Genomic DNA, 14,494 nt, shown 5'->3' with positions numbered 1-14,494 from the left:
AAAATGCCTTGCCATAACATGAAACCCTACAGCCAAGGGAAATATGATTTTGTATATTCCTGACAATCAGGTTTTGTCGCATTGACAAGCAGCCGAGCACTGAAAACCACGTTCTGTCTTCAACGCTCATATAAACACAAAGACACCCCAGCGGGTGTTTTTAAAAAAAAATAAGTACCAGTATTTGTTTGCGATACATTTCCATAACATCACAGTGCCGTGATATAGCAGAAACTGCGAAAGAAATCTGATACACCGCAGAACCCGATAACGACGGCTGAAAGGAGTGTTTGGTAAAACGCACCCAGAACACACATTTCGATGACGTAGTACGCATTCATAACAGGAAAAATGGCCTCTACGGGCCAGAGAGCCTTTGCTCAGAAATTAAGCAAGTAAGTATGCAATAAGAGTGAGAACTAATGGTTATTTGACACAGTAAATTTGTCCTCTTAACTGTATAGGTTTAAGTTAGCAGGGTCTCGTTCCACGTGCATCTATCTAAAAAGTTAAGCGTGTTATCAAAATGAGTCACAAACAAAGATTTTCCACCGGGGGTAAACATCTTAGATCTGTCATGTAAATAAGTGTGCTCCACATATCTGACAGGAGAACCCCAATGATTGAACCACAAGGGATCGAACTTACTGATTTTAGCCTGATGATTCAATTACAGATCTATACATTTACATAGTGAGTAGGTCTGAAGTGATATCATGTGTGGGAGGTTCCAACTTAGAGACTTGTCATTTGTTACTGAAGAGGGGGGCCCGGTTAGCAAGATACTGAGTGGTGAGGATTTCATGGACAACTGACACAGTTGTGGTAAGGTGAAATTGGGTTTAACGTCGTTGTTGAGAATATTTCGCTCATATGACGACGTGCATGCGTGTGTATGTGTATGTGCGTCTGCTTGTACTAGCACAGGCAGGGACCAACAAATACTATATTTTAACGTCTTTTGGTATGTCGTGGTCGGGGATCGAACTCGCAACCTTCCGCTCTCCGGGCGGACGCTCTAACCACTACACCACGGAGGCGGTCACAACTGACACAGAGAGAAAGGGGAGTCACATCTTTGTATCACAACAGTATTTAGACACCAGTCATGTATCTTTGAGGGGGAGAGAACTGAGAAGGAGTCATGAAAGATGTTGCATGTATTTCGTGGGGAAGAAGGGAGGGAGTCAGAAAAATATGATGCAGTAAGGTAATGAATGGAATATATCATTGGATTATATATATTTGGACATGATATGTTTCAGACCGCAGTATTTATTCACGCAGTGACAAAGTGTGTTGTCTCACACATACAATGTAAACACTCAGATTGTGGCTTATGTTGAAGATAATGTGTCTTTTTAAGGGTAGTGATATGCTTTTAAGTTGTTCATGGGGTGAGCAAGAAAACAGCGGATGTTATTAAGTGGTGAGTGAGTGAGTGAGTTTAGTTTTACCACCCGATCCCGTTAGTCGCCTCTTATTACGACAAGCATGGGTTACTAAAGATCAATATTCTAACCCAGACCTTCACGTGTGAGGGACAAATAACCATTATGATGTTCAGCTATTCTGATGTCTCAACTGTATGGGGATCAGGTGGTCAGGCTCGCTGACTTGGTTAACACATGTCATCAAATCCCAATTGTGTAGATCCATGCTCATGCTGTTGATCACTGGATTTACTGAAGTTACTGAAGGTCAATATTCATGACCTTCATGAGTCATGCTATTAAGTATCTGAAAACGCATTACAACAATCAGCTGGATCACGTTTAGACTACCAGTCAAAATGGGCAAAACTATGATTCTGTTTGGAGATATTTAAACGTTTTGTTAAGATTGTTAAATGATGACAGAGAGGAATTGTACAAGCGAAAAAGATCTAATTTAAAAATTTAACTAAAGTATTTCCAGTTCAAACTACAGAGGTTTCACTGTTGTCGTATGTGTTGTAGACAAGGTGCGGCAGAGGTGCGCAGACAGGTGTCTTCAACCATCTTTATTGCACCTGAGCCTTCCAACTCCAGTGCCAAGAGCACCACCCACTCTCATAGTAGTACAGGCAGCACTTTCATCACCCACCACACTCAGCAAACAACAGGGGTGAGTGATTGTCATTTGTGTTAAATACTGCTGAGAGATCTGTTAGTGCATGCTTAATAAGTGTTAAGTATTGTGAGGGCTTTTAGTGTTGAGTGTTGATGCTATTCTAATTGTCACTGGGATATCTAGTATTAGGATACCCCAAATGTTTAGTTTTACCTTGATGTTTACAGGTGGACACAATCAGTGACACACTGATTTTCAAGCTGACAACTAACAAAATATGATCATATCACTATCAATATCACTTTATTAATGTTACCACTGCATTGTAAGGCCAAAAAAATAATATGTCCGTCTCCGGTAACCCGACCGACCCTATCCTAACCCACCCGACCCTAAAAAATTTTTTTAACCAAGTCAAAATCATGACTGGAGTGCATTTCAACTCATCATTTTCATCAAAATCGAGTATGATATTTTCATGTTTTTCAGTGTACGTAGGGCTAAAATGGATTGCTCTCACTGACAAAACCTGCAAATAAATAACATGAATAATGATTTGATATAGAAATCTATCAATGTTTCATCACAAGGCATTGTCACAACATGATATGGTATCCTTGAAGACATTCTCAGGTGCCCACCTGGTGCTACTAAACAAAAACAAAAAAGTAATAAAAAAGATAAAGCTGACCCACCGACCCTATTTTTAAAAAGCATGTAATAGGAAACGACATATATCTTTTTTGGCCTAATTTCTATCTGATATCATTTCTCAGACAGAAATTAGTGATGTGTTGTTTTGATTAGATATGTGTTGAAACATGTCAGATATGTCAAATACATCCTTTTTTGGGTTTCAAATAAAAATTCAGGGTAGTTTTCATGATATGAATATGGCACTCTTCGTCATTACAACTGACAAGTACCAGATTTATTTTTTAAACCATTAAGCATCGTAATACTTGTTTGTGAAATGCTAAGTACTGGTTTGATATGAATGCATTATTATCATGATTATTAACCAGTGACAATGGAGGATTGGGAGGAAATCCTTATGCTGCTTATGTAGCAAGTGTATTTTAGTGTAAATATATTATTTTAATCTAATCATTCTCTCCTTTTAGCTATGTTATTATTAGGCACTTTAAGGGTTAAACTTTAGAGCTTGGCCTCTTTCACTAATTGCCCAAGCCATGACGCTTCTCAGCTGATTGGTCTCACTAACTCCATGCACAATTTGACTCATTCTGCACTGACTCCTTGCCACGTAAAGACAGCATGGACAGACCTACAATGTAATATTGACCAGATAAGTCCCCGTCCATAAGACTGGTGATGTGCCCGATTGGTGTACACCTTTGTACCACCCACAGGGGTGTCATATATCAATCACATCCACCGAAATAAACGACCCCACACCCCAGCAGAGTGTTGGTAATATTTGCCTCATGTTGACCCTGCTATACTGATATGGAATGCCAAATTCCCCTTAAGCAGAACTAAATGCCTGATGCAGTAAACAGAAGTTTAGTGATGTTTTGTAGAATGTTTTTGATAATGGATATACAAGCAACAGAAGCAGCAGAACTACAGATAACTGTTTTGGTCCTTGACTTATGTACTCGCTTGTGTCATCTCAATTGGGTATCCTAGTAATTTTCCTTTGAGTAACCAAATCAGTTGTACTCACCTCACTCAAACTCAATTGGGTATTTTGCCATTTTTCGTTAATTTTAGAAATATAATAATATTTAAATGTTAGTGTTGGTTATTTATATTTGATCTGTAATATAAAAAAAATGATAAGAAAGACTGCAAGTTGTCAAGTTCATGTCCTGAAATAGAACCTCTCAGTATACCTTAGTTATTTTATCTAACCACCAGTAAGCAAGCTAAGATTTGACATTTTTGTGTGTATGCATGTAAGATCACATTTATTGAGCATTTACAAAACTTCAAGCGTACTGTATTGAGTTTTCACATGAATAGTTGCGTAATTTACGCAGATATGCAGCTTATCTGTTTCTCTGGAGCAGGTTGAAATTATTTTGATTTGGTTGTGTCAGACTGTGTTTTGTGTATGTTCTATGTATACAGACATGGTATGAAATGTATTAGTTCTTCATCTGCTTGAATTTGACCTGATAACATTGCGAACAGATGTACATCTAAATTATGCATTTTCTTTCCTCACAGACACTTGCAAATGATGGGATTGAACCTCCAGATTTTGAGGACTTTGTTATACAAAATCAGTGCCTCATTGAACGAGATCCTTTCAAGGACCTACTGTTATACCCAGAAGATGATATCGATGTCCATACAGTGCCTAAAACAAGTCGTACTGTCACGCCAATTGTCCCTGAGTCAAGGTAAGTTTAACACTGGGGATTGTGCAGGAACTTGAGTTTACAGTTGTGTGAAGAAAGTGCATGTACACTGATATTATGTTACACCAGTATTACACAAGTATTACACAAGTATTACACCGATATTACACAAGTATTACACCGATATTACACAAGTATTACAAAGTAGTACACCAGTGTTCCACTAGTGTTACACCAGTATTACGAGTGTTACACCAGTATTACGACAGTGTTACACCAGTATTACACTAGTATTACACAAGTATTACACCAGTGTTACACTAGTATTACGACAGTGTTACACCAGTGTTACACCAGTGTTACACCAGTATTACACAAGTATTACACAAGTATTACACCAGTATTGCGACAGTGTTACACCAGTATTACACTAGTATTACACAAGTATTACACCAGTATTACAACAGTGTTACACCAGTATTACACAAGTATTGCACCAGTATTACATTAATATTACACAGATTATACACCAGTTAACATCATTATTACACTGATTTTGCACCAATATTACACTGATATAGCATAAATATCACATCAATATTACATTAGTAGTGCACAAATAAGGCTTCAATTTCAATACTTTAGACCCTTCGAAATTAATTTCAGCATCCCATGCTTGTCATAGAAAGTGGCTAATGGAATCGGATGGTTAATGCCTGTCATCATATCCCAATTGCGCAGATCAATGCTCCTGATGTCAGTCATTATATTGTCTAGTCCAGACTTGAATATTTTCAGCCCGCCATCTTATAGGTGGAAAATTGATATGTGCTGCGGCATTAAACAATAAACAGACAAAACTTCAGTTGTTCAACAAGGTTTTTTTAACAAGTAAACAATAGCATCAGCTTTGCTGGTTGTGTTGTGTCATAGGTAGGTTCCCCTTTATTCTGCTGTTGCAAACTGTATGTTTCTTTTTGGTTTCCATAGCGATCTGGATCCAATAGTCAAAGACTGTGTGCAGCGATATACGTCGGATTACACTGTTGTCACCCGCAGGTAAGAGAGATACATTCTGTCTCCATATCTTACACTTACAAATTTTCATTTCCTGTCTAAATATAATAGTACCAGAACCTTCATGAGGTGAAAGTCTAGGAATCAAACCTTTAGGAATCCTAGGACAATGATACACATGAAATATTGTTCAAGGTATCTGAAACTTAGTACACCTAAAAAAAACCACTTGATACCCATCCACCTTGTTTACTGAATGTTACTAACATAGCAGTAAGCAACAGAGGGACTGTATAATTATATATGGCAGAGGTACAGATAACCTATGTATCTGCGTAAATTACGCAAATATTTGTGAAAACTCAATTTCTATTAAGTCTATTGCGTACAAGTATGCTTGAATTTTTGTAAATACTCAATGAATTTGATCTTATATGCATACACACAAAATGTCAAATCTTGTTGTGTACCGGTGGATAAATAAAATAACTGGGGTATATTGTGAGGTTCTATTTCAGGACATGAACTTGGCTACTTGCAGTCTTTCTTAACGTTTCTCATTTTACAGATCAAATATAAAAAAACAACAACACGTAAACCAACATTTTAATTGTATTATATTTTTACAATTAATGGCAAGATACCCAATTGAGTTTGAGTAAGGTGCGTACAATTTGTTTGGTTACTCAAAGGAAACTTAGGATACCCAATTGGGATGAACACAAGCGGGTAGATAACTCATGACCCCAAAAGTTATCTGTAGCTTTGATATGGTCAGGATGGTCAAAATGAGTAGAATGGACTAAACATGGATTTTTATGGTTTGAAATATGATTAAACATCAAAACTGAATAGCAAGGCAATTAATTAACATGAAATAATGGACATCAACATTGAAATATTTGTTGAAAATATAGGTTCAGTAGGCTTCCACTAAGTTCCAGCAACCTCAGTGACATCCGTTACGGACACATTTCAGCACATACTTTTTATGACTGACTGACAGACTGAGTTTGGTTTTACGCCGCTTTTAGCAATATTCAAGCAACATCACGGCGAGGGACACCGGAAATGGACTTCACACATTGTACCCATGTGGGAATTCGAACCCGGGTCTTCGGCGTGACGAGCCAACGCTTTGACCACTAGGCTACCCGACCGCCCCTACTTTTTATGAACTTCGCATGTTAAAAAACACCCTCACTTCAACATCACATTTTTGAAAATGAGATGAAAATATGACGATGAACATGATCAGTGGATTGTGGCCTTAGTTTGGTGTATGTGTCTGTAGATACCAGAGATACAGCTCGAGTTTCCACAGCAAGGAGAAGCTGGCCGACCGAGATGGCATCATACATCAAGAGTATGAGATTGATGACATGGATGAGATGCCCATGGAGCATGAAAAGGTAACATCTCTGGGGTGATGTATGGAGGCCCCTGGGATGGCCGCTATCGATATCAGGGGTGGAGATAACCCATTGCCTGACGTCCGAGTCCAGTGTTTTTTTCTGTCGGGCAAGCAGATTCGTATATCACACAGTACTGGCGTCCAGTTGACTTTCCAATGTTAATTATGTTGTTTATTTAAACGGCCGGTGTAGTGGAAAATTTTCAGGGCAAGTGATTTCACATGTGCCACTGTACCGGAGTACACTAGCAATTTTAAAGTTATTTCCACCCCTGGATATCGATGAGAGATCAGTAATCATTAGCTAACTATTGATCGATTATGAATATTGGCTAAATTGCTTTGAGTGAAAATGCAAATATGTCTGCACCAATATCTTTCAAGTCTCTGGTACAGATTTATGTAAGGAATTCTACACAGTGTATTGTATTAACTGGTAACTCTCTTCACCAGTTTGCTTTATGAAGAGGTTAGTTCATGAGAGCTGGTTCATGGCTTTGAGTTTAAACTCACTAGGCTAATAATCGTATGCTTCATGTTAATTTCTAAAGGCACTCACTCTTTGAAGAATATTTTGTGCCTGCAAACAAAGAAAAAGTATAAGACTTGACCAGTTGAAAGTGACAACTGTGAAAACGGTGTGTTGAGTCGACTTCAGGTGTTCACAGATGGCTATGAAATACTTTTGTACATTTCATATGGGTTTTGGTATCGATTTCTTTATTTCGGCAGATTCTATAATGAATACACGTTACACGTATAAGTTTACAGGGTTGAATTTAGCTATATGAAACATACACCAGTGCTACCTGTTACTGAAAAAACAGCCTGATACTTTTGTCTTCATCCCCCAAACATTTAAAATATTCTGTTTCTGTCATGACTAATTTGGATTTATTGACTAAGTGAGTGAGTTTAGTTTTACATTGATTTTAGCAATATTCTAGCAATATCATGGCAGGGGACACCAGAAATGGGATTCACACATTGCACCCATGTGGGGGCGACCCTTGGCCTTTGGCGTGATGAGCGAACACTTTAATCACTCGCTAACAACACCATCCCCGGATTGACTAAACAGCCATCTGAGCTGAAACAAACAGGTTTCATGCTGTTCATTTTAATAGTACAAGTATGGGCCACTCACTAACTCATTCACTCACTCACTCACTGACTGCCTCACTCACTGTGTGTAAAATCTTCAATGACTTTTACAGCAGGAGAGCAACAAGCGACAGTCCCTCCACTTGAACGAGACACCCCGCGGCAGCTGGGCCAGCAGTATATTTGACCTGAAACAGAGCCAGGCAGATGCTCTCCTATCAAACCTGTTTGAACGTATGTCATATGACGATGTTGACCGCAACAACGAGAACCAGCGCCAACAGAACAGACAGGACAACATCTTCAGTCTGTATCCACCACAAGATGAGGTGAGACAAGGGAGATAACTCCTTCAAATCGTGTTGATCCCTTCATGGCTGTAGTGGCATTAAAGAACTAATTGGTTTGATTGTTGGAAATAGCAGCTGTGATATAGACAATGTAAGCTGCTTGTGAATCAGGTATGAGTGATCAGTGTAACTCTGGCAACAGGATGACAGAGGGGGAAGATTGTCTTGAAATATTTTGTAAGTTTCAATGTTGTGGTCTCTTTTTGTTTTTTCTCATTCCGATGTAGTGACATTGTTGTCAGTCGATCTGAAATCTCATATGATCCATGAAAATTAATCTGTATTGGGGTGCAATATTGCTGCATTTGCCAATTTAAAAGAAAAAAAAATTGAATATAAATCTTATGGATATATGTCACAATGCTTTTTGGTGAATTCCAACATATTGCAATTTATAAAATCATGTCATCTTCTTCTCGTTGATAGCTCTTACATAAGTGACAATTCAAACTAAAATGATGAAAATCAGAAATTTGTAACTTGATTCCTGATGGAGAAAGTAAAACTATACTTGAGCAACTTCCTGTGTCCATTATGCAGATGTTGTGTCTTTAACAATATCAAACATAATGGTGGACAAAAAAGTTTTCAAAGTGATGCACAGGAAGCCTGATGTATGAATTGCCGATGAAGAATGCATGCAGTCCTTTGTGGTACATATTGCACTACTTAAATCATTATTGCCATAAATTACAATATGAAAGTCAGGTCAACTCCTACTACACAATGGATTTATTTAATTTGGTAATGCCTGTTAAATATTATCTGTGTTGAATCTCTAGGAGGAGTGTATTGAGAGACGAGTACCAGTGGAGACCCCCAAGGAGCACTTCGGACACCGAATACACGTCAAATGTCTACAGCTGTCGTAAGTCTGCGTGTTCATGCTTAGTCATATTTAGAATATATTACAGAGAATTCTGCTGGTAAAATATATCTTTACACTCGATGAAGGATGATTCATTGAAATAATTATGAACATTAATATTATGGGAATAACAGGTATGATTACATATTTTTATGTCGCTAAAGCATGTACATTTTCTGTCTTTCAGTCTAGAGATGGAGGTCGAACCCATCTTTGTTTCACTCGCATTGTACGATGCTAGAGAGAGGAAGAAGGTGAGTAGTATTTGACACTGGATTATCTAGTAAGTAGTGGTGTTCCGATTAATTGAAATAATCAAAGATTGGTCGCAGTGGCCAAACGACCAAGCCATCGATCACATTTTTTTCATAATCGAACACAAACGATTTTGGAACCACTGTAATAGAGTTTGAAATACTTGATGTTGGTATATATATAGGATGTTGTCAGGGCCTGAAAACATGTTTATTTCTAAGAAAACTCACTTCACTTTCTGAAAAGTGTGACTGAATATTTCTTGAATAATCTGGGAAGTTAATGTTACACTGGAACTGAATCATTTTACACTGGATGTGAAATCTGCAAATGTAATTTGTGCAGTTTCTAAAAACATCAACAGAGAACCAAATGTTTTTTTCTTTATACTTATCTGCAACTACAACCTGAATAGGAAAATCGAAAAAATGACGCTAACCAATTTTTTTTCGATGATTGGTCGTTGGTATCGAACCAATCATCAGTTGTGAGATTTCAACCAATTACCAACACTAGTGTACACTAAGTCACATACTCCAGATACTGTTTGTTTCCAGATCTCGGAGACATTCCACTTCGACATGAACTCCGACCACCTGAAACGAATGATCAGCATGCATGTTCCACGGCAGGACATCTCCACCCTCAGTTGGCTGCAACTTCAGCATCACCTACCCCACCAATGATGTCTTCCTGGTTGTCAAGGTAACAACTACACTCCTCTATGATGGAAAACACAAGTGATCAGTTCAGAGCATTTGACTTTGAGAATGATGAAGGAATAAACAGTATGTTGAGACTGAAGACTTGTGAATGTTGAGAGGCAAATGTGCAATTAGATTGTTTTGAAGTTTGAGTAAATGCTCTGTGAATGCTGGGAAATATAATTGTTTCATTCACCCTTGTGCTGATGGAGGACATTGGTCAACATAGGCTCAGATGTCCTTGTATGTGTCTCTAACTCCATTGTAACAAACTTTAAATCGTTGCAAAAGCTGATAGAAAGTAGAACTGTATATATATTTAGTGTATTGTTGCACTTTGCTTGTAACATTTGTTTTGTTTTCTGTTTCACATTTTGTTGAGTTTGTTCTTGATTGAAACTGAAGCTGATCAAGATTCTTATCACTGATGCTGTGTGTGTTGTGTTGATGTGAGTATAGTGTCAATGATGTGTGTGGATATGTCTGTTGTGATGCTGTGTGTGTTGTGGTGATGCTCTTTGTGTTGTGTTGATGCTGTATGTACTGTATCGATGGTGTGTTGATGTCATGTGTGTTGTGTTGATGATGTCATGTGTCTTGATGATGTGTGTTGATGCCGTGTGTTGATGTCATGTGTGTTGATGATGTCGTGTGTTGATGTGTGTTGATGCTGTCATGTGTGTTGATGCTGTGTGTTGTGTTGATGCTGTGTGTTGTGTTGATGCTGTGTGTTGATGTTGTCATGTGTGTTGATGATGTGTGTTGATGCTGTGTGTTGTGTTGATGCTGTGTGTTGATGATGTCATGTGTCTTGATGATGTGTGTTGATGCTGTGTGTTGATGATGTCATGTGTGTTGATGTCGTGTGTTGATGTGTGTTGATGCTGTCATGTGTGTTGATGCTATGTGTTGTGTTGATGCTGTGTGTTGATGTTGTCATGTGTGTTGATGCTGTGTGTTGATGCTGTGTGTTGTGTTGATGCTGTGTGTTGATGATGTCATGTGTGTTGATGTTGTCATGTGTGTTGATGATGTCATGTGTGTTGATGTTGTCATGTGTGTTGATGATGTCATGTGTGTTGATGCTGTGTTGATGATGTAATGTGTGTTGATGATGTGTGTTGATGTCATGTGTGTTGATGATGTGTGTTGATGATGTCATGTGTGTTGATGCTGTGTGTTGTGTTGATGATGTGTGTTGATGTCATGTGTCTTGATGATGTGTGTTGATGCTGTGTGTGTTGATGCTGTGTGTTGATGATGTCATGTGTGTTGATGCTGTGTGTTGATGTCATGTGTCTTGATGATGTGTGTTGATGATGTCATGTGTGTTGATGATGTCATGTCTGTTGATGCTGTGTGTTGTGTTGATGCTGTGTTGTGTTGATGATGTGTGTTGATGATGTCATGTCTGTTGATGCTGTGTGTTGTGTTGATGCTGTGTGTTGTGTTGATGCTGTGTGTTGTGTTGATGCTGTGTGTTGATGATGTCATGTGTGTTGATGCTGTATGTTGATGATGTCATGTTTGTTGATGCTGTGTGTTGATGTTGTGTGTGTTGATGCTGTGTGTTGATGATGTCATGTGTGTTGATGCTGTGTGTTGATGTCTGTTGTGTTGATGCTGTTTGTTGATGTCATGTGTGTTGGTGCTGTGTTTTGTGTTGATGATGTGTGTTGATGATGTCATGTGTCTTGATGATGTGTGTTGATGCTGTGTGTTGTGTTGATGTCATGTGTCTTGATGATGTCATGTGTCTTGATGATGTGTGTTGATGCTGTGTGTTGTGTTGATGCTGTGTGTTGATGCTGTGTGTTGATGTCATGTGTGTTGATGATGTAATGTGTGTTGATGCTGTGTGTTGATGATGTGTGTTGATGCTGTGTGTTGATGATGTCATGTGTGTTGATGATGTCATGTGTGTTGATGATGTGTGTTGTGTTGATGATGTCATGTGTCTTGATGCTGTGTGTTGATGCTGTGTGTTGTGTTGATCTCATGTGTGTTGATGCTGTGTGATGATGTGTGTGTGTTGTGTTGATGATGTCATGTGTGTTGATGCTGTGTGTTGTGTTGATGTCATGTGTGTTGATGCTGTGTGTTGATGATGTCATGTGTGTTGATGCTGTGTGTTGTGTTGATAATGTCATGCTGTGTTGATGTGTGATGCTGTGTGTTGTGTTGATGATGTCATGATGCTGATGTGTGTGATGATGTGTGTCATGTGTCTTGATGCTGATGTGTGTGATGATGTCATGTGTGTTGATGTCATGATGCTGTGTGTTGATGATGTCATGTGTGTTGTTGATGCTGATGCTGTGTTGATGTGTGTGTGTTATGTGTGTTGATGTGTGTGATAATGTGTTGATGTCGTGTTGATGATTGATGTCATGTGTTGATGATCACATGTCTTGATGTGATGATGCTGTGTTTTATGATGCTGTGTTGATGTGTGTGATGATGTGATGTTGCGTGATGCTGATGCATGTGTGTGTGTTGATGATGTCATGCGTCTTGATGATGATGCTGTGTGTTGATGCTGTGCTGTGTGTGATGTGTGTGATGATGTCTGTGTGATGCTGTGTTGTGTGTGATGATGATGTGATGTTGATGCTGTGTGTTGATTGATGATGTGCTGTTGATGCGTGTGTTGATGATGTCATGTGTGATGCTGTGTGTTGATGATGTCATGTGTGTGTTGATGATGTGATGTGTGTGTTGATGCTGTGTGTGATGCTGTGTTGATGATGTCATGTGTCTTGTCATGTGTGATGCTGTGTGTTGATGATGTCATGTGTCTTGATGCTGTGTGTTGATGATGTCATGTGTGTTGGTGCTGTGTTTTGTGTTGATGCTGTGTGTTGATGTTGTCATGTGTGTTGATGTCGTGTGTTGATGTCATGTGAGTTGATGATGTCATGTGTGTTGATGATGTCATGTGTGATGATGTGTGTTGTGTTGATGCTGTGTGTTGATGATGTGTGTTGATGATGTCTATGCGTGTTGATGCTGTGTTGATGCTGTCATGTGTGTTGATGCTGTGTGTTGTGTTGATGATGTGTGTTGATGATGAAATGTGTCTTGATGATGTGTGTTGATGCTGTGTGTTGTGTTGATGATGTCATGTGTCTTGATGCTGTGTGTTGATGATGTCATGTGTGTTGATGCTGTGTGTTGTGTTGATGCTGTGTGTTGATGCTGTGTGTTGATGTTATGTGTGTTGATGACTGTGTGTTGATGTCATGTGTGTGATGTCATGTGATGATGTGATGTCATGTGTCTTGATGATGTGTGTTGATGATGTCATGTGTGATATGTTGATGATGTCATGTGTGTTGATGCTGTGTGTTGATGTGTGTGATGCTGTGTGTCATGATGTGTGTTGATGTGTGTGTTGATGATGTGTGTTGATGCTGTGTTGTGTTGATGATGTCATGTGTGCTGATGTCATGTGTGTGCTGTGTTGATGATGATGTGTGCAGTGCTGGTGCTGTGTGTTGATGCTGTGTGTTGATGTGTCATGTGTCATGTGATGCTGTGTGTTGTGATGATGTGTGTTGATGCTGTGTTGATGCTGTGTGTGATGTTGTCATGTGTGTTGATGCTGTGTGTTGATGTTGATGATGTCATGTGTGATGCTGTGTGTGCTGATGTGTCATGTCATGTGTGTTGATGCTGTGTGTGATGTCATGTGATGTGTTGTGTTGATGCTGTGTGTTGTGTTGATGCTGTGTGTTGATGCTGTGTGTCATGATGTCATGTGTCTTGATGATGCTGTGTGTTGATGTGTGTGATCCTGTGTGTTGATGATGTCATGTGATGTGTTGATGATGTCATGTGTCTTGATGATGTGTGTGATGATGCTGTGTTGATGCTGTGTGTTGATGTTGTGTTGATGCTGTGTGTTGATGTCATGATGTCTTGATGATGTGTGTTGATGCTGTGTGTTGATGATGTCATGTGTGATGATGATGTCATGTGTGTGATGTTGATGCTGTGTGTTGATTGATGTGTGTGTGTGATGTCATTGATGTGTGTGTTGTGTTGATGTGATGTGTGTTGATGTATGATGATGTGTTGTGTGTTGATGATGTCATGTGTGATGATGATGTCATGTGTTGATGATGATGTCATGTGTGATGTCATATGATGTGTGTGTTGATGATGTCATGTGTGTTGTGTTGATGTGTGTCTGATGTTGATGATGTCATGCTGTGATGTGATGATGCTGTGCTGTGTGATGATGTGTTGATGCATGATGTCATGTGTTGATGATGTCATGTGTGTTGATGCTGTGTGTTGTGTTGATGATGTCATGTGTGTTGATGCTGTGTGTTGTGTTGATGTCATGTGTGTTGATGCTGTTTGTTGATGCTGTGTGTTGTGTTGATGCTGTGTGT

At 39.0% G+C, this 14,494-nt stretch overlaps 1 protein-coding gene across 1 annotated transcript in view; it reads left to right on the top strand.

Moving 5' to 3' along the window:
* The first annotated feature begins 334 nt into the window (after positions 1–334).
* The window catches only part of LOC124290748 (dedicator of cytokinesis protein 7-like), an 84,785-nt gene continuing 70,625 nt past the window's right edge, over positions 335–14,494 (top strand). Inside the window, 10 exon segments of the mRNA XM_046727561.1 lie at positions 335–395; positions 1,959–2,106; positions 4,249–4,424; positions 5,373–5,441; positions 6,694–6,811; positions 8,031–8,246; positions 9,050–9,135; positions 9,323–9,389; positions 9,948–10,039; positions 10,041–10,095. Of these exon segments, the coding sequence (XP_046583517.1) occupies positions 352–395; positions 1,959–2,106; positions 4,249–4,424; positions 5,373–5,441; positions 6,694–6,811; positions 8,031–8,246; positions 9,050–9,135; positions 9,323–9,389; positions 9,948–10,039; positions 10,041–10,095 (1,071 nt within the window). The 5' untranslated portion in view covers positions 335–351.

This window comes from Haliotis rubra, unplaced genomic scaffold (assembly GCF_003918875.1).
Source record: "Haliotis rubra isolate DU_JTF1 unplaced genomic scaffold, ASM391887v1 Scf473, whole genome shotgun sequence".
NCBI classification, from domain to species: Eukaryota; Metazoa; Mollusca; class Gastropoda; order Lepetellida; family Haliotidae; genus Haliotis; species Haliotis rubra.
Note: the sequence above shows the minus strand (reverse complement) of the source record. Positions and strands in the feature narration are given on the sequence as shown.